At 42.9% G+C, this 24,735-nt stretch overlaps 1 protein-coding gene across 2 annotated transcripts in view; it reads left to right on the top strand.

Moving 5' to 3' along the window:
- Window positions 1-9,952, top strand: part of Wdr7 (WD repeat domain 7) — a 283,531-nt gene extending 273,579 nt beyond the window's left edge. For both annotated transcript variants that reach the window (XM_048419639.3, XM_048419640.3), the window contains 2 exons: window positions 1,758-1,862; window positions 7,378-9,952. In XM_048419639.3, the coding sequence (XP_048275596.2) occupies window positions 1,758-1,862; window positions 7,378-7,581 (309 nt within the window). In that variant the 3' untranslated portion in view covers window positions 7,582-9,952. The remainder of the gene's footprint in view (window positions 1-1,757; window positions 1,863-7,377) is intronic.
- Window positions 9,953-24,735: the final 14,783 nt, after the last annotated feature.

Genomic DNA, 24,735 nt, shown 5'->3' with positions numbered 1-24,735 from the left:
TAATTTTCACTAAGCTCTTTGACACACATATAATCACTATGAACATCATCATCCCTATGTTATAGATATTGATACTCTGAGGTTAAGTAATATGACCCTGGTTCCACAGTGAATAAGCAGTGAGCCTAATGCAAACCCAGACAGTCTGGCTCAGCTCCCATGCCCTCTGCTGACTAGAGTCCGGGTCTCTATTACCAGAATAATACTCTTTTTCTGAGGACCTTGGCCATCAAATCACATGGCAGGAAAGAAGGGAGCAAAGGACATTAAGAATGTGCTTGGCTTATGTCTCTGCCCTCCCTAGTCTTTCTCATTTGAGTTTTCAGATATGCATTATGTAAAAATTCTTATAAAAATTTATAGCATGTATGACCCCAATGGCATTACAAGTCTGTGGTTCACTGAGACTGTTTTCCCAATCCACTAAAGACAAAGGGAAGACTCTGGACACTAACTAACATAAAGGAGGTATGACGCTTAATGGTTGAATATGGGTTCAGTTACAGTGTTATGCCAATTTTCTTAACATGGAGTATTGTCAATAATTACAAATATGATTGGATGAGTGTATTGTTCTATTAGTGAAGACCTTTTTATCAGAGACCTACTTTAAAAAGAACTTCCTTTTCATTACTCATTGTTACATCAATGATTAGCTATTGGCAAAGGTTCAGACTGTCCCTGTTAACATGTTTTTAATAGTGTTTGATTTAGATGTGCCCATACTTCCAGTGCAAACATATGTATATGCTTACTAATTGCAGCTATGTGCAATTAAGCACAGTGTTATTGGTGGAAAATCAAGGATAAATCATGAAAAATGTGTAATTATTAAGGAGTTGAAATTAATCTTTAACTTTTTTCAGAGCAAGGTAACTATAATATAGGTTTGACTGGTTTTCACTTCAGATATGCAATATTCTGGGTAATTTGGGTAAATTTTGATTAATTTTTTGCCTTTTATATTAGTTGGGATTCACTAGAGGGACAGAACTGATAGAATAAATCTCCATCTGTACCTAAAGGGGATTTATTAGAGTGGCTTATAGGCTGTGATGCAGCAAATAGCTCAACAATCACTGTCTACCAACAAAAGGCCTACGATTCAGTAGCTGTTCAGTCCACCAGTTGAATGTCTCAGTTGGTCTTCCGTATATGCCCGAATCCCGAAGAAGTAGTCTCTAGTACCAGCCACGGAATGGACTGTGACAGCAAGTAGCTAAAGAGAGCCTGCTCCTTCATGTCCTTTATATAAGCGGCTAGCAGAGCGCATAGTCCAGATTAAAAGTGAATCTTCTTACCTGAGAAGATCTGGACTAAAGGTGTGTCTTCCCACTTCAAAAGATTTACTTAAGAAGAAATTCCCTCACAGGTGTGCCCAGTCATTTGGTTTTTAGTTAATCCCCAAGTTGACAAACAAGAACAGTCATCACATCTTTCTAATGAATTGCAGAATTCTTCCCTGTAATGTAAAGAATTAAAGATCTGATTTGCCTACTAATATGTACTTTCTCTTTGGGCTCATAACGCCTTTCAAACTGGAAGACAGACCCACCCCTCAGAACAAGCTTGATGCCCTTACACACACGAAGAATTTTTTACTTTCCTTCATTTCTATAACCTGGTTTTATAAATAAAGAATGTTACAGCTTGCAGTATCTGTGGTATCACCTGTTCAACATCGAGTATGTTCACAGAAGGACTTGTAGGAGGTCTATGGAATGCATGTCACTAATGACCTATTAATTCCATTTCAGACAATTCATGGGCACAAGGGACCAATCACTGCAGTGTCCTTTGCTCCTGATGGGCGTTATCTTGCCACCTACTCAAACACTGACAGCCACATTTCTTTCTGGCAGGTAAGCAGGGCTTAAATATGTACTGCCTGGTGGGCTTTAGTGGGGAGGGTTTCCTACTGGGCCTATCTACCGTTATTCCTTTGTGCCCCTCCACCCTCCCTTACACAAAGGTCAAGTGTTCAGATTACTAATTATGTGCTCAGTGCCAGCCTGCAGGGTACTGGGAATACAGGTAACAATCTGGCAAAGAAGGAACGTGTGCTCTCCCAAGACTTCACTCTAAAGGAAGTATGGGAGCCATGAAAATCCAGAGACTCTGAGAATGAGACAGTGGGAAGCCTTCAGAGCAAGGACATCTGGGTGTAGCCATGCGAGGTAGAGGAAGAACATGGGTGAGGCTTGGCTGGATTGGAGTCCACGGGAAGCTGCAGTCAAGCAATAGCATTGTAACAAGGTTTATGGTAGCATTCTAACAAGGTCTTGGGATCTTCTTTAATGGGTGTTTTCCTGGTATATTTTTTAATGCCTGTCCCTTGTCTCCTTTTGCATTTCTGTCATGTTTTTGTTTTGGTGGAAGGTTGTTTGTTCTTTCTTTCTTTTTTTTTGTTGCTTTGCTTCTTTCTCTTCTTTTTCTTTCTTTTTCCTATTTTTTTGAAATTGTTTACCTTATAACCCAGGCTTACCTCAAACTCAGTATCCTTCTACCTCTCCAGTGCTGAGATTATAGGCTTGTACTGCCAGACCTGGTATTCACATAATGTTCTGGATTTCTAAAATATGCAAAGCATTTTTAGAAAAACTAAGAGTATCTTGACCTGGGCGGTGGTGGCACACGCCTTTAATCCCAGCACTCAGAAGGCAGAGGCAGGCCAATCTCTGTGAGTTTGAGGTCAGCTTGGTCTACAAGAGCTAGTTCCAGGACAGGCACCAAAGCTACAGAGAAACCTTGTCTCAAAAAAAGATTAAGAATAGCTTTCTCTGACATTTCATGAAAAACAAAGTATGTTTATATATAAAATTAATTAAATATTATATATAATATAAAAATTAAATATAATTCGAAATAAATATATAATTAAATATCTTATTATATGTCATATATAATATAGTGTTTTCTATATAAATTATAATGTATACTATAATTATAATATATAATTAAATATTATATATTCATATTTAGTTTTGATTAAATAAAATACTAATCTTGAGCAACTAATTTTTATAGGAGACTACTAACTGCCACCATTTCCTTTCCTCTTTAACTCCCTTTAATACTGACAATTAGAAAAATATAACCTCATTTTCAGAAGATACAAATGCACTACATAAGACCAGCATGTTGCTTTGAAAGTTGAAAAATGAATTAAAATTTTGAGACGTCTTCAACACAACTTGATGATGGTTTTAAAAAATCAATAGCTAATAGGATGTAAAATGAATATAATGAATTGTTTAATTAACAACATCCTACTGAAATTCGACACCTTCCAATCTGTCAGAACCTTTAACTACTTTTTAATGTAATGTTCTTTCATATTTTGGAGGCTTAGACCATATACTAGATGGTATGTTTCTGACTCCTTTTCCAGTCCCTCTCTGCTGGCTCCCTGACATTTCTGGGTTTTTCAAGAACATCTGAGCTTGTGAACACAGCTCCACAAGTCCACTGCTTCACAGGCTGCCTGGTGCCATCTGCATGTGCAAGGGCACTAGACAGCCCAGCTACTCCCAAACAGCATCAGATCTGAAAGTGCAGCCTGCTCCTGTATTGCTTGAGTTGTGCCCCACCCAGTGTCCAAATTTAAATGGCAGGCATGAAAAAAAATCATTCTGTCTGTCCAAAAAAATCCAAGGACAGCTCTTCCTGGATTGCAATGGCTTCTGCTGGAATTAAAGAGAGTCTAAGTGCAGTGGGCGAATCTGTTGCTGCTCCCCTGACATAGGTCCGTGCTGCTCAGTTCTAATGGTGTCTGAGAAGACTTCTGATCGTTCCAGGAAGTGTACTATAATATATTTTGAAAACTTAATGAAGTCTTATTAATACAGAGTCTTACTAAAACTATCAACTGTAAAATCTTTGCTGAGAAATGAGTGTTAATGAGAAATATTGGTTGGGTAATTACTCAAGTGAGACTCAGTAAAAGGTTCGTATGCAGTATTGCTTACTTTGGGGAAGGCATTAAAACATTTCTGTTTTGATGAATTACATCTGTCTGTGTGTGTTTTTCTGTTCAGAAAATAATCTTCGCATAACTACTGTCGTGATGCATCTTTCTGAAGGAAAGGGAGAAGCTGCTGTTGGAGTTTAGTCACTCTGTATAATTAACTGTTAAATATGGCAGCAATAAACCATTTTTCTACAATTTGAATATTTCACTTCAGTATATCTATTTGGTATTCCAGGGAGAAGAGTTTGGTAATGAAAAACATCCTTAATTCTCTCATGCAGTTATTACCAATACCACCTAACAAGTAAATCTTGTTTTTCAAAAATGTTAATAAATTGCATAGAGATGGGTTTCTTTATATTTACTCCATCATGCAGTAGAGTGCCACTCAGCCATTCAAAAACAGTGATGTGAATCTGTTGTCATTATCACAATGATTTCCTTAACATGTTTTTGAAATTAAAAAGCAGATTATAAAAGTGCTCTTTAATGTGAGCCTGTTTCTTAGATCTATGTGTGTGTGTGTATTATGTGTGTATACATAATGTGTGCATGTGATATGTGTGTGTAGTATATGCATGCAGTGTGCACATGAGTACAGGGTGCTTCCTTGCTTGAGAGTACATATGATATGTGTGTGCATAGTGTGCGCATACATTCATTGTGTGTGTGTGTATCATTGTATGTACAATTTGCATATTAGTGCCAGGTGTATGTGATTGTGTGTGCATAAATGGTTTGTGTGGGTGCATGCATTGTGCATGTGTATATAGGGTATGTGATGAGTGAGCTGGGATGTTCAAAGGTTGTTTATCAAAATGCTGGCAGTGATTATCACAAGAAAATAAGGTCTGGAGCATTTTTTTATTATTTTATTTAAATTTTCATATGTCATATTTATAATACCTTAATTAGAGAAAATGCTTAATATTGCTAAAACTAATTCCATGTAACTTTCATTCACAGTTTAAGTTTCCTTGAGTTTAGCATAGTTTATAGCCAGACATCAATGAATTAAAAAAATAACATGGACTAGCAGAATGGGTCATTGCTTCAGTGAGAAGTAACCTTCACCCTGGGAACTCAGGAATCCTCATTTGAAGGGTGTAGGAAGGGTGGTCAGTAGGGAATGAAACCAGTGAGCGCGTGAGTCTTCATGAGCACAGCTCTGACAGTGTTTGCCTTCGAGAACTTGGCAGGGTGGAAGGCCATTCAGTGGAAGCATTGAACAGAGCAGGGATGACTCAACCCATTGCACCCAGATATAGCGGTGACTTTTTCATACAATTTACCCATCTATGGCCTTTCTATAAGATGCTCCCGTCCTTCAGCTCTCAGTCCATTTCCTTTAATGGCCACATTGCAGCACAAATATCCGAACCTATTGTATGCCTTTTGCGTCTTTAGCCACCAGCCGATATCAAGCTTCAGACATATTTTCAAAGAAATTCATAAGGAAGGAATGAAAAATACTTTGTAGCTCTTTATCAACTGAGAAATCATATTTTTTAAAGCACAGTACACCCATTAATGCCAGTTAATTGTAACCAACATTTTCTACTTCAATTAGCTGTTTTATCAGAGGACTAATTTTATGCTGGTAGGTTTTGTAGATGTGATACTAGCTAATCAGGTTCGCCATTGTGAGTGACATGTTCAACAGTGGGACGCCTCCATGAGGCAGTGAGGCTTAGATTTTTATCTAGTGTAAAGGTTTTTTCAGGAAAAAGAGGAAAGGAAGCCAGAAAAGAGACCTTGGAGGGGTGACAGGTGAGGTACTGCTTATCTTGAACTGAACTTTAGCAGAAAGAGTTAATGATGACCATACATTTGTTTAAAATGTGACCTCGTACACTAGTGATTTTTTTTCACCTCTTGTGTTGTGTTCGGCACTATTATTAATGCAGGAAAATCAGTAACATTAGTCATCTTAAAAGGGTTATTACTCAAGATGATTTAAATTGTGAAAATGTCAGTGGAGCCTGCACGCAGCCTGCTAGAGACGCCATGATTTACACCCTCTGACACCATCCTGCTCCTGAGAAGGGCTGGAAAAGGAATGGCCTGTATTTTGTGCTGATCCAAATTCAGAGCATGGTATCACAATAACACATCTTAAAGGTCCCAAGATCTGCTAGGATTTCAGCTGCTAGTGCAGCTGGGTCTTGATAGGCATGTTTTGCCCACAGAACTAGCATGTGATCCATGTAGATGAAGCTTTATTCACCAGAGGAATAGGAAGTAAATATTAGTTCAGAGGAAGAAGATTATTTCCAAGGCTTCCTTCCAGTTTTCAGAATGCTCTCTCGTGATTTATGGTCGCACAAATAATGCATATTAAAGTTGTCGAAGTAATATTTAGAACTTCAAGAAACCTTCAAATTCAGTGGCTCCAAAACCAGCCCACTTAGACAACAACCATTTGATATTCTTTGCATATCAAATCTAATTCATCTAATTACATAGTTGCTCATGATCTACAATTTTTATGTTATCTTGATTTTTGTAAATGGATTAAGAAAAATCATATTTTAATCAAACTCAGGAAATCCTCAAAAAGGCAAAAATGTCCAAGCAATAAAAAGGTGTTGTCAGTACACATGGAAAGCATACTCTCCTTAGTAGGGTAACAGAGCAGTGGGGCGAAAGTGCTTCTGGGTGCTCTCTGAAAATGAGCAGGAGCTGAGGACTGAGATGTTCAGTGGGTAGAACACTGATGATGGCAGAAGTCACATAATAATCCCACGCTAGTTCAGAATTATGAATAATAAAGGGTTGTTTATTTGGGGGAGACTTTCTGATCACTGTCCTAGATCACAGTCCTCTGCACGAATGGGGAACAGGAACAGAGTCTAGCAGCTGGAAGTGAGAGCCTGAAGCAAGAGAGCGAGCACAGGCTTTACAGCTGCATGTATAGTGTAAGAGACCACGCCCAGGTGGGCTGGTATCCTAAAGACTATTGGCTGAAGGAGCAGAAGGAATGTTTTTGAAAAGGCGGATGGGAGCAGTAGTGGTTGATGCTGGGAATGGGGCTAGGGTGTGGCCCAGTCAGCTTTCACTCTAGCTACAGCGTGGCTGTACTTCACTTTCCTCAGCTAATTATAAACACATATTGTCTAACTGGACTGTTCCATTAGCAGACATAATTTAGCTTTTTTTCCTCAAGACCAATGGACTCTCTTCTGTCAGGTTCTGCTCACAAAGTAAAATTTCTCAAGGTTTACGTGTTCACATAAATGGCATCATACCAATTTGAACCCTACTCAGGGGGCCATTTAGAGCTAGAATAACTCAAAGCTACACGTGAATTATCATTCAGGAGGAGCCAGTGGGCAGAAGAATAAGTCACTGTCTTTGGAGGAAGGGGGAAGCAGTCTAAGCTGACATGTGTGTACCTGTCCCTACAGATGAACACATCACTCCTGGGAAGCATTGGCATGCTGAACTCGGCACCTCAGCTGCGCTGCATTAAGACCTACCAGGTACCTCCAGTACAGCCAGCATCGCCTGGCTCCCACAACGCCCTCAGGCTGGCCCGCCTCATCTGGACTTCCAACCGGAATGTTATCCTTATGGCCCATGACGGGAAGGAGCACCGCTTCATGGTCTAATACCGCTGCCTGCTGCCCTGGCTGCCTGTTTGTTCTATACTGTCTAGGCCAATGCTGCTCTGTCCTCACTTATACTGGACTGGTGTTTGCTGCCTGCCCTCCTCCATGCCATCCAGGGGCCATGGCCAGGTCTGTGTCACTTGCGCATGCTTCTTGGGGGCAGACTCCACACGGGTGACCTATCGATTTAAAGGCACACATACCACTCAACAGGATGTGGCCGTTCTGTCACTAGGTAGTTTTTCCCTGCCAGAGAAAGGAGGGGAGAGCTCGTGGTTCCCGGAGATACTCTTGTTGCTTGATGTAAGGAAAGCCTGAAAATCAATAACCACTGTGATTGCGCCCCAGTCCTGATCCTCATTGTCAGCCCTGGCAGCTCAGCTCTGACCTGGATTCTAGGGCGATGCGAGACCTCATCATTGAAATGACTTCCCTTTGGGTTTTCCAAACTTACTGTTGTTTACCAAACCTATTCCATGTTTACATTGGTTTTTCTCTGCTAGCAGTTGATAGGCCGTTACTCAGTTCCACTTCCTCAAATTTAGCCACTACCTTCTCAGTAACACCAATCCCGATTTGAGATTAATGAGGGAAAAAATGTATTTTTCCTCTTAGGAAATAGTTTTCCAGATAGCTCACTTTCTAAAATGCTCATTTCCTGCTCAGATGTTAGTGTGTCTCATAGTTTAAAATATAGATCATCCCTACTCCCCACGTGCTGACTATAGCTGACCTTCTAAGGGGCTTTCAACAAAGAACCGAGTTTGGAAGCATAGCACTCTTGTACAGTGGAGGTCTCCCGTGCGTCACAATAGATTCTTCTGCGCAGAAAAGGCCTCCTCCTCGGGAACTTCACAATCTACAGCTCCCGCATGTGTGGCAATGTTACAGGGATCATTTCCACCTAGCTTTCCAATTCCGACTGATGGAAGAACACTAGGAAGGCATTTCCTTTACGTACACACCCGAGAATCTGATAACTGCGTAGACACTTTGTTCCGGTGTACAGAAAAGCGTGAAGACTGCCAGTCTGTCCGAGTGGACCCTACAGTGAAAGTGCCCACTGTGCTACCACACAGGCTTTAACTCCGTTTTCTTCTTGTGTCGAATTATGTTGCTCATATTGTAATGGAAGAAAAAAAAATCCGTAACATAGTATTTTGTGTGAGTTGTTCCTAAAAATTTGATATATATTAGCAGCAGGGGGTTGATTTGTTTGTTGGTTGATTAAGGACACTTCCCCAAGATTGTTTATTAAATACAAAAATAAAAAGGAGTTATTGAATTCAGAGAAAATATGTAATATTAACAGGAGAGCTAAAATAATAATGAGAGCATTTAGTTTTAAACTCTTAGATTGTCAAAATTTGTGTAATATGTAGGAAAGTAGGTTCAAGGTCCGTGAATAAATGCATAGTTTACAGTACTTTAAGGAATATGTGAAGAAGCTAACATTCTCAGAATGTCTTTTGCCTACCAATATATGTTCTTTTCACTGGTGGCAACTCCATACTGTCCCTTGGTTTTCAATGTTGGGGCTCTTTCAAACGTTATTTTATTTCACATGCATGTATATCATATTTATAATGATTATATATGTAGCTTCCAAGAAGGAAATCAAGAACTGTACAGTGTAGATTGTGGTGAGCAAGCGAATCTATTTAATGTAGATGGGGAAATGTCCAGCGGGCTCCAGAGACTGCTGTCTGCCCTGCACAGGGTTACTCTATGCACTTCAGAGGGAAGAGTTCAACCATCTGGAATGATAGGACAAACACAACCTTAGACATTCTGTTAAGCAAAGTGTTCCATGCTTCAGGAAGGCGCAGAACTAGAGAGCAACAGCAGATGGTGCCTGTCGTAGGGATGGGTGCAAAGCAGTGAGGTCACAGAGACAGCCCTCCCGTGCCCTGTGTATATGGTCGGAAGAGCACAAGAACTGTAAACTCCGTGCTAGAAGAATGGCTAACTGAAGAAGTGCATTTCCATCCTCATTTGCATAATGCTCTCCTTGGCTGTTTTGACAACCACAGCTCTCAGCTTCATCTCAGCATATATTCCTCAACACCGGGGTAAACTCCGTGTTGTCATTCCAATGTGCGCTTGTGGTGTTTTATTGACTTTGCTGACACAGCATTTGGACCTGTCCTTATAAGCATAAAGCCTATGTGACTTCACTGGTAATTTACAAGCAAAAGTGACATGTTGTGACACTGGTGTGAAAATCGTCATGTTTGAACTGCATATAATGAATAAATTCAAATGTCTGTGTCCAAGGACATTTCTAGATGACTCTACTTGATAGCCTCTCTGTGTGTTTAAGACTGAAGTGTACATACTTGTGTTAAATAAAACTGAATTGTACTGAAAATTGCTTTTATCCCATTTTTACTGTTTACTGTGGTTCCTCTTAAACATGCTCTGTTGAAACCGTATGTTCCTCTTGCCCTCATGTTTCTAGCTCTTCATTTCATTGGAGAGCAAGTTTCAGGAAAGGCAACTTTGTCCTCAGAGGACGTAGAGCAGTGGCAAAGGCTCTTACCCAGCAGAAGCTTGAGACCAGAGGGAGAAACTCAGCAGCGCCCTCTGTGGCTTGGGCAGGGCAATTGCATGCATATTGCTTTTTCTCCAGCCTCACTTGTACCTAAACAGATATACATTGTACCAGATTGAACCTTGTCAGACCTCGTGGCCGGGGTTAGCTGCCTGGGAGCCAGACTGAGATCATTAAATTCATTTACTATTCAGTTTGAAGTTGAATCTGAATCACTGAGGTAAGAATAACAAAAATTCTCGTCACTCACAGAGCATTGCAAGTAAATAGTAGCCGTACTTCTCTCCTCATGCTTTTCACAGAGCAGCCGGACTCGTCGGTCATGTATAGCAGCATAATCATCCCCGAGAATTAGACAGCGATAACTTAAATGTGTCCTTGTAGGAAAATAAGAGCAGTAACAGTTCTGTGTGGTTGGCAATCACATAAACTGATCAAATGCGGAAAGGGCATGACATTAATAGGAAGGTAAAGACAAGCAATGCTGGCTGAACTTTCACCTTTCACCCCTCCGCCTGACTGACAGAACTGAGTGGTGGAGAAAATCAATACTTCAGAGCCAGGAGGGAAATATTTCCACCCTCTAACTAGAGAATATATTTTGACAAGGCCAAGATAATACAAGCTGCACAGGAGAAAGAAAAGACTCATTTTTAAAGCTTGACACTTCAAGGTGTTTTTGTACAAGGGTTTAGAGATCGTCAATACATACAAATACCAAAGGTCAAACAGAGAAGCCAGAAGAATTTCAAAAATTAGATGTTCCAGTTCTTTTCGCTGTTTATAAACTGAAGAGAGACTACCTATTGAGGGGCTTGTGTTTGCAATTGTTATTTAAATGGTCTGAGCCTGCCATTGGGTATTTGAGGGTATCATCTTTTTTAAATTTTGTAAAGTCAAAAATATGAATATAGCAGGATAACAGATATTCGCACTCTTTATTTCTAGAATATTTTGCAGTTCATGTTGATTCTGACCATGACTTAGACTTGTTTTCTCATTTGGTTCAACCATTTGCATAGGAAAGGGGTTCATGTACCTTTAGAGCTGAAATGGTTTCTAGTTTCCCAAATCCTGGTGAGCATATCACTTGGGAACCCTAACTAGACCCTTCTAAATGAGAGACTTTGCACCTTTGTGAAAAAAGGAAAAGCAACTCAGGCCATTCTTGCCAGCAAGATCTGGGTCCATTCTGTGTATTCATACATGCATGAACAAACATGGATTGTTTTCCTATGGGTAAAAGGGCAAGGAAGTCCATGTTGCCAGGCCTTCCAGACAAGCTCAGAAGGACAAAGGAATCCTAAGAATAGGGTAGTGCTCACAGCTGATTCTCATCAGTCTTGCCAAAAAGAATACTGAAGTACAGCCTCAGTTTGTCTACCTTCCCTCTCATTAGTAAACGCTCTGTATTCAGAGGAGGTAAGTCCAGCTGGAGATGTTCAGTTTGGTTATTGCAAAGTAAGAATGCAGATAGCCAAGACTGCTGGATAATCTGGGAATCCCCCGCGAAAGCCTGCAATACCATGCCTGGTTTGCCATCTACGGTACCAAGTAAATGGATGCTGCACTGTTAAATCTATGAGATTACACCGTTAAAAAGCAATATCCGCTAAGCATTCCGTAAATGTATGTGAACATTTTTAGCAGACACTTAGAATTTATTGAGCTCGAACAAAAATGATTGGCCATGCCTTCTGGAAAGTGCAGGATGATCTGTTGTCAGGTTTTGTTTCTGTCCTCACCCTAAACATCCCTTCCGATGCCTTTCCTCTAGGGTAGCTCTGAGCACGATAGAGCTCCAGGATTCTAGTGTTCGCCAGCCTCTTTGCCAGGTGCTATGGGTGACCTTGTTTCTCACCCAAACCTTTAGATGTGAAGAAATGTAAGAACATATGTCTTCACAGCTCCAGAACCGCGCTGGAGGTTAGCTGGCGCCTTCGTTCACAGCATTACAGTCAAACCCTCCCTTTGCTTGACGTACATTTTCCTCTGCAGCCTTGAGCCTGAGACTACCACACCATAAACGTTCTATATCCGGTGCCTCTCCCTCTTTACCTCCTCCCCTCTCTCCTTCCCGCTCCTCTCAGTCTACATCCCAAAGAGCCCAGCCTGTGACAGTTGATACCAGGAGTATCCAAAGGAGCATTCTAGCATGGGATTTGGAACCACTGACCCATAAGAAGTAAAAGGCAAACATAGCCTCCAGCACACTGGAGATGTACAGTTATTAAAACTCACTGATGATGGCTCTGAACAGAGGCTGTGATAGAGGGTGGCATTAGAAGAATCACCATAGCAGGCATTTGAGATAGATATAGATATAGATGAACTTAGATAATGTGGAAGAGATGACTCAGAAGCTAAGTGTCCTAGCTACTCTTGCGAAGGACCAGGGTTTGATTCTCAACACCCACATCGTGGCTCACAATTAGTAACTTCAATTCCAGGGGACCCTAATCCCTTTTCTGGCCTCTGCAAGCACCACTCACACACATGGTACAAAATTTAATGTGTTTTGAGCATTTGTTTAAAACAGCAACCAGTTTAGGTGGCTATTCTGGTGCACTAAGGGGGGAAAATGCAGGGCTAGGGGTGATTATCCACCAATTCCAAACTAAACATGAGAGCCAGAGACCTTGTGACAGCGTCAAAGAGGGCTTTTTCTACAGCGCAGGCAAGGTGTGCATCAGGCCCAGTACTCACCAGTGAGATGTGGAGTTCTGGGACAGGTGGAACTAGTGACCTCACAGTCTACTGCCCCCAAACAAAGCCCTGATTGAAATAGAAAGGGCTTTTCTGGTCGTGGTGTTTAGAATAGGTATAGCTCCCAAGAGTTCGTATATTTGAATGCTTTGCCCATAGGAAGTAGACCTTGTGGAATAGGTGTGGCCTTGTTGGAGGACGGGTGTCACTGGGGAAGTGTGCTTGAGGTCTTATAAGCTCAATTCTGGCCAGTGGAACACAGACTTCTGCTGCCTGTGAATCAAGATGTAGGACTCTCAGCTTCCTTCTCCAGCACCATGTCTGTATGCTACCATGTCTCACCATGATGACAATGAACTACTCTGCAACTGTAAGCCAGTCCCAATTAAATGTTTTCCCTTATAACAGTTGCCATGGTCATGGTGTCTCATCACAGCCATAGAACACTGGCAAAGACACAGGTTGATGCTCTTTAACAATCTTTAATCACCACCTTCCAGTGGACCCTCCTTAGTGCTTCCTTAGTGTCCTATCCCATCTCCTGAGGATAATAGTGCTTGTCCCTACCTCCTCTCCCACCCATCAGACCAGCTGACCAGGTAAGTCACACTATCACCCAGCCACTGAAAGACAGGGTCTACTGACTGGGAAAGAGCTAGATCTCAAAGGAGTTATGAGACCTTACCAACAGGTACCTGGGAGAATTGGTGAAAATAAGAGTGTATATGGGGGATCCCGAGAAGACACAATATCAAGTAAATTAGTAAATTAGTGCTCTTTAACAGTGCTCACCTGCTGCTGACAAGCTGCTCAGGTGAGGGACAACAGCCGTCAAATCCTAGCTGAGAAAATAAATTAAAAAAGCTGCCCAGCAGCCCTGCCGAAAGAGATGGGACTGCTCAAATAAACGTCAGGCGTCTGGTTCCATCTGCAAAATATAAACAGTATTCATATCTGCTTCTTGGCCGGATAGCAAGTATTAAAGGAGACTCTGTGCTACAGAGACCCTTGGACCAAGTTTTGCATAATAAATATTCACTCAGTCCTTCCAGGTGGAACTTTCCGGGGTTGGGGGGGTCGTTATTTCTTGCTTCTAGAAGATAAACTTCTCCACTTTTCTTGCCTTTAATTGTTTTCTTCAACTAGATTAAAAAGTTTTCCTTTAAAAAGTGAGGAGTAGCCGGGCGGTGGTGGCGCACACCTTTAATCCCAGCACTTGGGAGGCAGAGGCAGGAGGATCTCTGTGAACTCGAGGCCAACCTAGTCTACAAGAGCTAGTTCCAGAACAGCTAGGGTTGCCACACAGAGAAACTCTGTCATGAGGAGTAAAAGTAGAAGGGAATTACCACTCCTTAGTGTTTACTTTGTGTCGGACACTAGAGTGGGTGCACTCACTGCTCTGTAATTTCTAGTCCCCAAAGCCATGAATTGCTATCTCCTTCCTGCAGAGGAGAGAAGTGTCAGTCCCATGGACAAATTATCAAGATCAGATGACCAACCAGAGGCACGTCTACTACTGAGTCTCAGACTTGGTCACCAAGGCCCAGCTTTCTGTGTTCTTCCTGTGTCACACGTACATGACCGACCAATGATCAACAAGCTTGTCGGGATCAGCCAGTCATCCTCTAGAGAGATGAAGGAAATGTTGTTAAACAGAAATAACTGTTGCAAAAATTCCTTCCTATGGGGAGATAGAAGCAGCATCTACCCCTTCTCCCGAGGCCCCGATGACAAACCAAAGCATGTTTCTGCCTAAGATTACTCTGGGGAACTGAGGAGTTTATTGGGCTTTTTTATATAGTGCAGGTAACAGGTTATTTCCAATGCTTCCCCTCACAGGCCACACCTGGAAAGTCTTTAAAACTACGCAGATGGAGCCTCCTCACTCCCTAATCTTCAGGGGCCTAGATACTTTAGCCATCCCCCGAGGCCACAAGGAATTAAGGCAGAGTTATGCATCACAGATAAGGCGTGGCTGGATGTTTGGGGGCGAGTCCTAAGATTCTCTCCTCCCTCTATAAGGGCATGTCAACCATCAATAAGCTGAGATGGGATAATCCTTTTGCAAAGACGTGCGGCTGATCGCCCAAAGATTGGAGTTACGTAGAGGATAGTCCCAACCAAAGACTTGGAGTCTTTGCAGGCATTGTTCTTTCTTTTTGCAATTATAAACACTGGGTCAAATTTTTAAATGACTCGAACTACATTGATTTTTACTTACAAATAATAGGACTATATTTACCATGAAACAGTGGAGTTAAAAAGGTGAGTGTTGAACTAACTCATGGGCTGGAGAGAGAGCTCCATAAATCCTAGTTCAGATCCCCGGAACCTATGTTTTAGGAAAGCCATGGTCGTGTGCAGCTGTAAACCCCACTGCTCCCGTGGTGAGGTCTGAAGGTGAAGATATGAGAATCCCCAGAAGCCTGAGGGTCAGCTAGTGTAGCCTATGCAGGGGCAAACAGCAAAAGACTGTGTCGCGGAGGATGGCAAAGGGTGACTTCTGACGTCCATTCCTGTGCCATGTGCACAATAACTCTAACCCCACGGCCACCCCAAAGCACACTCAGAGGCAGAGAGACAATGTAGGGGTTTTTTTTTTAAAAGTACTATAGTCCATAGATTGTTTTTTCTTAGTATAATTGAAGAGCTAGAATTTTTCTCTTAAGAAATGGCTATCTTTAGGGGCAGAATCATAGTCACAGCCCTTAGCCCTGGGTTTTACTGATGACCTAATAGCTTGCGGTACTGCTGGCCTGTCCCATGGAGAAGAACTCCCTTCCCCCTCGGGTAGCCATGTCTGTCCCTCTGCTTCTCCTGGTTGCTTTTTACTGATCCTGCCTCTTCTGATGGATAATTTTCCATCAGGGTTTTTTTTTAAAAAAAATAAGTTTAAATTTATTGGTAAATATGAAAGATACTCTAGAAACTTAACATTTTTGAAAGGGAATTAGAAACCAGCTTTGGAGGTTTCCCCCTTTTGGAGTCCCCCTACCATAACTTGAGCTCCCATGTGCATGAAAGTATCACAAGACTGACTTAACTCCCCTTAGCCAGTCTATAAATTTCTGCCCTGCCGCTGTGACGACCAAATTCCAATTTGGGCTTACAGTTTAAGGGTGTAGGATAGTGTGTCAATGAAAGCATGGTGCTGAGAGTGACTCTAGAGGTGGCGGCAGGGGCATGAGGCAGCCAGTCACATTGTGTCCCCAGTCAGGAAGCAAGGAGAGAACAATGGTACTCAAACTTTTCTTTTTAATTCACTGTGTGTGAGCCCACAGCCCCAAGCAAGGTGCCAACTACATTGAGAGTGAGTCTCGCCACCTCCAGAAACTTCCTGACAGACATACCGAGACTTTTGTCAACAAGGTGATTTTAAATCCACAAAGTTGATAAATGCAGATTAACCACCTCAAGTCTACTCCTTGCCACCCTGGTATTCAAACATAACCTCTTTAACCCAACAGCCTATGTTCATCAAAGAGTATCCTGCCCAGATAGAGGCCACTCCAGTATCTACTGTCACATGGTAGGTTTATGTCACTTTCATGCCCCTGCCCATGGTCATCTCATCTTAGGAATATTGGAATATACCAGAAGTTCCTAAAAACAAACAAAAGCACATGGCCCCATACGCATATCTCTTAGCCCCAACTTTGGGACTGCAGCGTGTCTCATGCCCCTGTGACAAACAGTTCTCATGTCGCCTACCTAAGAAGTCAAGGAGGCCCCTGAGGGTCCAGTTAGCCATTTGGTAGATTTGATATATGTCATTTCACTCAGGCCTCTGAATAATCCTAGGAGTTAAACTATATTCTATAGTTTGGAGAACTACTACACTGGCAGGTTAAGTAACTGCCCTGAGGTCACACGGATGGTTAAATGGTAGAGCTCAGATTAAATTCAAAGTACTCTTTCCTCTCACTGATGGACGGGGTCTTCAAGGGCAGTTTTATAGTACCTGAAGAGACGTAGTTTATTTTTATATTGACCTCAATAAAAACAACAGCGAGGACTTCAAAATCCATTCTTCATTTATTTATTACACAGTGACTTATTGAATGCCTATTATTTTCCAGGCATTTCTAGATGGGCTAAATTAATACAGCCCAAGTACTCACATCATTTATGCATCTCAAAATCTATCTAGCTAATGTGGTGCATTTCATAAAGCCCATTATACATATTGCACATGCATGTGCGTGTGCGCGCACGCACACACACACACACTCTGTTTCTGATAGTTGGACAGCATTTCTCATGACTGAACTCAGTCAATATTCTCAAAGCAGTGTGCATGGACCCCAGGCAGTCTCCTCAGTGACCCAGGACTCAATTTCCATACAGGCTTCAGGCTTTTCCCAGACTCCAGCCTAGAGTTCTGAACACCTATGATTCCGTTTCTTCTTTTTTTCTCATTTTGTAGAATTTGTTTTCCGAGTCTTCATTCAAAGGAAAAGTGGCTGAGCGGGGGTGGTGCTCGCCTTTGATCCCAGCACTCGGGAAGCAGAGGCAGCAGGATCTCTGTGAGTTCGGGGCCAGTTTGGTCTACAAGAGCTAGTTCCAGAACAGGCTCGAAAAACAAAACAAAATTTAAAAAAAAAATCAAAGGAAAAGTGGCTTAAATCTAAAAGATACAGTCGGGTTGAAGAGGAGGAAGGGACAGAGAAAGGAGGTGAGGGCTGGCCTGAAAACATGGAAGAAGACATTCAGAAAAAAACATTCATTTGAACATGTGTATAGCAGTAGTTGAAAATTATAGTCATTCATTCATTTGGTAAATAACTAGTGAGCCTCAGACAGTGAATGAGGCGCTGGGCTGACGGGGTGAGCGGAATGATTGTGCTGTCTGCTGAGTGGGGTTTGCATTCCAGAGGAGTGGGGCAAGGGCAAACCAAAATGTAAACACAAAGTGTTACTTTGTGTAATAAGAGGAGTGAAAAGAAGGGAAAGAAAGGATAGAAATGTCATCACACAGTAGCAGAGGTAAGGATAGAACCCATCACACAGTAGCAGGGGTAAGTAAAGGGAGAATGGAGCAACCATACAACATATACCAGTTGAGAGGGAAAGAGCCCCCCCCCCAACAAGGAAAAGTCACAAAGGTGAAGTATTTGAGGCAGCATGAGGACATGAGTCTTGCTATTATATGACAGAGTCAACAGTTCCATTGTGAAGCCACTGCAGACAGTGTTTGGAAATATCATGGATAGTGTGCTGTGACATGGCAAGAAATGCAGCCGGGCTTGTGAGCTGAGACCAGAGAAGGCTTCCATCAGGATTTAGAAGTCTGGCTTCCCCTGTGAGTTCTGGGAAGCTCATTCAAGGTAGGTCATGCTCCATCTGTTGGCCAAGCCTTGCAGAGGGCTGAAGAACAGGGTGAGGAGGTGCAATGGCCATTCTTGGTTGTCAATTTGACTACATCCGGAATTAACTAAAACACAAATAACTGGGTAGGCCTATGAGGGATCTTAATTTAAATCAAGATAATCCCGAGACAGTTAAACTGCACACATCTACAGGTGTCCCTTTTCTGGGCCTGGGGAAATGATTTAACTGGTAAAATGCTTGTTGCTCCAGCATGACTTCCTGTTCTCCAGAATCCACATAAAAACCAGGCATGGATGTGAATTTCTATGATCCCAGAATGCGGAGGGCAGAGACAGGCTGATCTCTGAAGCATACTGGCTAGTCAGTAAGCCAAATCGATGGGTTCCAGGTTCAGCGAGAGACCCTACTCAAAAAATAGAAAGTAGAGCGCAACCAAGGAAGACACAGATTTTTGACCTGCTTTCCACATTGCATCTGTACATATATGTGCATGTGCTCTGATGCACATATATGTACATGTACAAACACCCACAGACACGATCCCATTTCCCATGTCAGGTATCAGACAGTCCTCTGAAGAACTCAATGGGAGTTCATGTTGGGCCTCATGCTGTCTTGGGCTTGCAGTGTAGACATAGTTTACTTCCTAGTGCTGTGATGATGATACCATGGTCTAAAGCGACTGGGAAAGAAGCATTTATTTGCCTTACACTTCCAGATTATACTACATAATTGAGAAAGTCAGGGATGGAACTCAAGACAGGAACTGGAGGCAGTAACTCAAGCAGAAACCATAGAACACTATTGTCTGGCTTTCTCCCCATTATTTGCTCAGCCTGTATTTTTAAACAACCCAGGACCACCTGTCCAGGCACCCACCCACCATAAGCTAAAGCCTCTCACATCAACTGTTTATCAAGAATATTCCCACAGACTTGCCTTCAGGCCAATATGATGGATGCATTTTCCCAGTTGAGAGTTTCTTCCCAGATAACTTTAACTTGTGTAAATTTGACAAAACTGTTAAGTTGGGAGCGTAGGCCCCTGCCCCTTGCATCTCTCCCAGCCTCCAGCCCTGGTCTGGACTTCAAATCCCAACAGGCCAGGTCCTGGTCCCTTTCTGGGGGTGGGGTCAGGACCCCTCCTCAGGGTATTGAAGTGATCCCCCCAAAGAGAAACATGTGATCTCCCTTTCTTCCTCCTGAAGGTCGCGTTTCCGTGGCTTCTCAGTTTCCCCCGAGAGCACAGATCTTCCATTAAACCTGGATATTTCTTAATTTGGCTTGTTTTGATTTGACTTGATTGGGAATTTTTGTGTCGGCAGGGAGTTAATATTAAAAAATATTCCTAACAAAAACAAACAAACAAACAAAAATCACCAAAACACTGCTGTAACAGAGGATAAAAATTCACAGTGGCTTAAACATGAAGTATGGATTTAACTCTGTCACATGCAGTTCAGGGCCATAATGCCCTCCCCCATACTGAGAGCTGACCTCAAGGGTAATTTGTAATTTTTCATTCAATCTCTCTCTCTCTCTCTCTCTCTCTCTCTCTCTCTCTCTCTCTCTCTCTCTCGTGTGTGTGTGTGTGTCCATGTACATGCATGCTATGTCATTTGTATAATTTGAGCAGAGGTTAGAGAGTAACTTTGAGACATTGGTTGTCACCATATTAGACCTGGGGACTGAACTCAGGTTATGAGGTTTACCATCAAGTATTTCACCCATGAGCCATCTCCCCGGCTCTGTTCTTTCATCTTTTATTTTCTTTCCTGATTTGTGTGGGAAAGGGGGCTAGGTTGGGGTGAAGACAGAGCCTCCAGGCTTGCTGTGTAGCCAAGGATGACCTTGATCTCCTGTCCCTCTTGTCTCTACCTTTCCAGTGTTGGAATCACACTTTGGCACCACCACATCAAGCTTTTTAAACATCCTTTTTTAATCTTGTGTCTCTAATCTCACTGCAAAACTTCCTTATGGTCTGATGTAGCTACTTCCACTCCACCATCATATCTGAATTCCAGACAGGAGGAAGAAGCCAAGGAAGAAGATTGCAAAACCTCTATTTGACTTACATCAAGTCAACTCACAACCTGTTCATTACTTGGCCATAACCAACTCAAGGATGCTGGGAAGTGTAGTCTTTGGCTGGAACCACTTGTCTAGCTAAAATGCCATTAAGGAAGAAGCAGAAAGGATCAGAGTGACCCCACCAAAACAGGCAAGAGAGCAGAGCAACTTCCATCAGACTTAACTGATACAAAGGAACAAATCCACGTCTTGCTGTGGATCTAGGTCAACTCTGAGAGAGACAGGTGGGCAGCCTGCTTCAGCCAACTGACAACAGCTCCACATGTACAGTGGCCAAATAGAAGGGGTATGTACGCAGAGCCAAGTAGAACTGAGCTGGGTCCTGGCTCTTCCATTTGAGAGTTGTATGACGACCTCTGTGGCTTCATTTCTTATTAAAGTGAAAATGACCTGGACCTGGTGTGGTCCTGTGAGCTGTCAGTGAGACAGCATTTGTAAACAACCCTGACCGAGGGCTAGGACACAGTTGGCACTCAAACTGTGTGGTTGTAATGTCCACCTCCTCATCTACTGATGCTCGCAGCAATTCCTCAAATCTTACCGGCAGATATGTGTGATTCATATTATATTACTGAGCCTTTCAGAGCAAAGTCTTTGAAAAATGGAGGGACGATTTGGCTCTACCGCTATCTTGCTATAATTTCTGTGTTTGGAAATTCGTTAAGAATTCATTTTGATGAATCACAAATGCATGCACCATGAAAAACAATTAGCATTAATAGTGTAAAAGAAGATCAATAAATAGATTCATTTTTAAACTGTAATAATTTATTTCCTTCCTGACTTTTGGGAAATACTGCATCTTTGTGTGACATGGCGATCATTAAAAGAGCCAAACTGCAATGATTTGTGGGAGGAAGTTGACTTCCAGGAGACAGTCCCTGTTGGTGGATTCAGCAATCCTGCACCAGTACTAGCCTTCAGCCATGGACGCAGCACCAGTAAATGATTCAGCAAGGAGCAATTTGATGCAGCTCTGTGTAGCTCAGGCCCATCCTGCAGAGAGCAAGGTGCTTTCTCGAGTGTCTTACCTTTTAGCACAATCTGCAGAGAACGGTCACGGAACCACACGCCTGTAACGAGGATGACGAACAGGGTGCTCATCAGACAAGGAGCAGGGAAAGGAAAGGCTGCTGAAGGCTGGCATGCTGAGGTCCTCCTTGAGTTACCAATAGCAGAAAGCACAAACTTGTCTGGAGAGAAGAAACCGGAAGGAATTCTAAAATGAGTGTGAAGGCAAGGGCCAAATGGCTGGAGAGAGCCCACCACCATTAGGGACAGAGAGCAGGAGAGTGAAGGTATTCATGCGTCACGTGGTGCATGATGGGAGAACACAGCTATGGCTGCCATGGTAGCTTCTCCTGATGGAGCCTCATGACACCGCAATACCTGTAGCAACCTCTGCAAGCGGATGAAGGGAAGGCTTGTTAGTGAATGGGGGCAGAGGGGTCACGAGGGAAGCAGCCTCTAGCTCTTTTGCAGTCTCTGTGGGATGTCATGTTGAGAGCCGTGGGTAGAGAAATGCATGATGGGCGGTGGCACCGAGCCAGGGGTGAGGAATATGGACAGACAGACCATGAGACTCCTAAAATCTAACGGCTTTGAGCTGAGAGTTGTCTGGTTTGGAAACTGGCTGCAGAGGGCCCGCAATACCTGTCCCACCCAGCAGGCCTCCAGCCAAGGGCCAATGCAGATTACATTTTAAGGTGGTAGCTGTCTTTGACCTTTGGGACCTCCAGGGCCACTGGTCATCCATCTTAGAGCCGCTGACCAGCAACCTCTGGGCTATTTTTATGACCAGCAAACATTGCCCATTGATTGAATTGATTGAAATTGCAGCTGGTTTGTGGGAGAAAGGACACTGGCTTCCCAGGGCCTAGTTTGCAGCTTTGCATTCTGTTACTGTTGTTGACTCTTTCCTCTCCTCTTCCCACTTCAACATAAAGTACATGTGGAAACAGAATATAGATGGAGACACACACATCTTGAACACGCAGGCACACGGACACACACGGACACACACAGACACACACAAGCACACTCTAACGAGTAGGTTTTCTGCTATGGCGCCCGTTTTTATGTGAAAATTTAAAGGGATTCTCAAAGGTTAAAGAAAAATAGCAGAGATGTGTTCAATTCAGGGGGAGTATACATACATACATACATACATACATATATACATACATACATGTATACATATACAAACACACACAGGTGGGGGAGTGCAAGGACTTGAGATAGAGAAACAAATGTCTAGATATAGAAATAGAGATACAGAAACAAACTTTAAAAAGGTACCAAATTCCCCTCTGGGTGTGGTTGAATGAGACTTGTACAAGGCAGACGAGGCAGCAGAGAAACCAGCCACACTTAGCAGGTACCCACAGGTTCTCTGCTGTCACCCCTGCCCTGCCTAGAAGCTGCGGCTGCCTCTCAGGGGTGATAGATCCCAGGGGACCTCCCACTGCTCTCCTTGAAGAAGAAACAAGACTGACCAGCTCCCTAGCAGCGTGAGGTCAAATCCAGATTATAAATTCTTTATTCTCCATCACTCCCAGTGATTCAGCCTCTTTGACTGAACTCTGGCCAAACGTGTTACAAAAAGAGGTTTAAACAGGGAAGCAACCCCTGACTTTCACAGTTTGCATTTCTGATTCGTCAGCTTTCCTGACCTTGCGGATGGCTGGGGCAGTCTTACCATGCCAGGCCGGTGTCCGGTGTCCGAAAGCACCAGCCCTGATTGCACAGGTAGATGCTGTCTCTAAGCCTTTGTCTTGGCCTTCCCACTGTTTTATGCCTCCTGTTCCCCAAGCCTAGGTCCGATTCCCTTCTGGAATGCTCTTTAGGGGCACTAGGAAGTCTCGCCCTGGGTAGCAGATAAATATGTCCTAGAAGTGGCACTTTGACACCCACTCAGAGTCCACCTAAGGTGACAATGACGAGATGCCTGGTGACACAAGTCCCCACCTTGGAGGGGGACACATGGACAAACGATAGGTCCTGGCAAAGGGTGCTCTGATGGCCTCTCCACTTCCCGCCCCTCTTCCTTCTTACCCCTGACTTCACCATTTGCCTCGATGGAGGGGAATTTCCAGGGAATCAGCTGTTCCACACTCCCAAATGCCATTCCCACCCTGCCCCTAGGTCTCGGGTGTTGGGCCAGCCTTCCAACACACATCAGGATCAAGACATTTACCTAGGAGTAAACCCTCTGACGTCATACCAACAAGCAGAAGAGCCACATGGCCACTGGACGTGTCCAGCTCCATCATCTCTAACTGGGAAGATGTCTGTGGTGCCCCACTGTAGGTGAAGACTGCTTGTTTGTTACCAGCTGCCCAGACCCGAATAATCACACAGAAACTGTATTAATTACAACACTGTTTGGCCAATGACTCTAGGGTATTTCTAGCTAGCTCTTACATCTTGAATTAACCCATTTCTATTAATCTATGTATCGCCATTAGGCTGTGGCTTACCGGGGCAGGCATGTTACTCCTTCAGCAGCTACATGGTGTTTCTCTGACTCTGCCTACTCTCTCTCCATCTCTGCTCAGATTTTCCACCTGGCTTTACTCTATTAAGCCGTTGGCAGAAGGCAGCTTCTTTATTAACCAATGGCAATAAAACACATTCACAACATCCAGAGGGTAATCCCACATCACCCCACATCCTGCCCTATACCATCCTTCCGAGGAGAAGAAGGGTCTTCCTTAGTCCCTGCTTCCTGGGAAGGGGTGCATTGAGGGAAGCTGATGAGCTCTGGGAAGCTTTTTAGCAGGAAATCTGGGAAAAGAGGTTGGGAGGTTTCCTTCATCATGGACCCAGTAGAGGCAGGGACTGACGTGATGCCTGCAGGTGAGATACTGTGGCTAGGTCACCGAGTACCAAAAACCAACCCTGGCTTGAAGAAAAGCATTTCAGTTGATGTTTTTGAGCAAATGAAATTGGTTCTTGTAAAATCAAACATACCAAAAGGAAAAAAAAATGACTTTCAAGGTTATTTTGCTGTTATTTTCTTTTCTTTCCATTAAAAAAAGTTATCTGTGTTTATTTTTGAATACTGAGAACATGGACACTTACTGTTTATTACTTCCTTGCTTTATTTATTTATCTCAGTGTATTTAGAAATTTTCAGGTTGCCAAAACAATCCTGTACAATAAAGGAATTTCTGGAGGTATCACAGTCCTTGACTTCAAACTCTACTACACAGCTACAGTACTGAAAACAGCCTGGTACTGGCATAAAAACAGACAGGAGGACCAATGGAACTGAATCAAAGACCTGAATATCAATCCACACACTTATGAACACCTGATTTTTGAAAGAAGCAAAAAAAAAAGGGAAAAAAATGCATATTCAACTAGTGGTGCTGACATAACTGGATATCAACATGTAGAAAAATGAAAACAGAGCCCTCTCTCTCTCTCTCTCTCTCTCTCTCTCTCTCTCTCTATATATATATATATATA

Source organism: Myodes glareolus, chromosome 13 (genome assembly GCF_982192425.1).
Source record: "Myodes glareolus chromosome 13, mMyoGla1.1, whole genome shotgun sequence".
NCBI classification, from domain to species: Eukaryota; Metazoa; Chordata; class Mammalia; order Rodentia; family Cricetidae; genus Myodes; species Myodes glareolus.
Note: the sequence above shows the minus strand (reverse complement) of the source record. Positions and strands in the feature narration are given on the sequence as shown.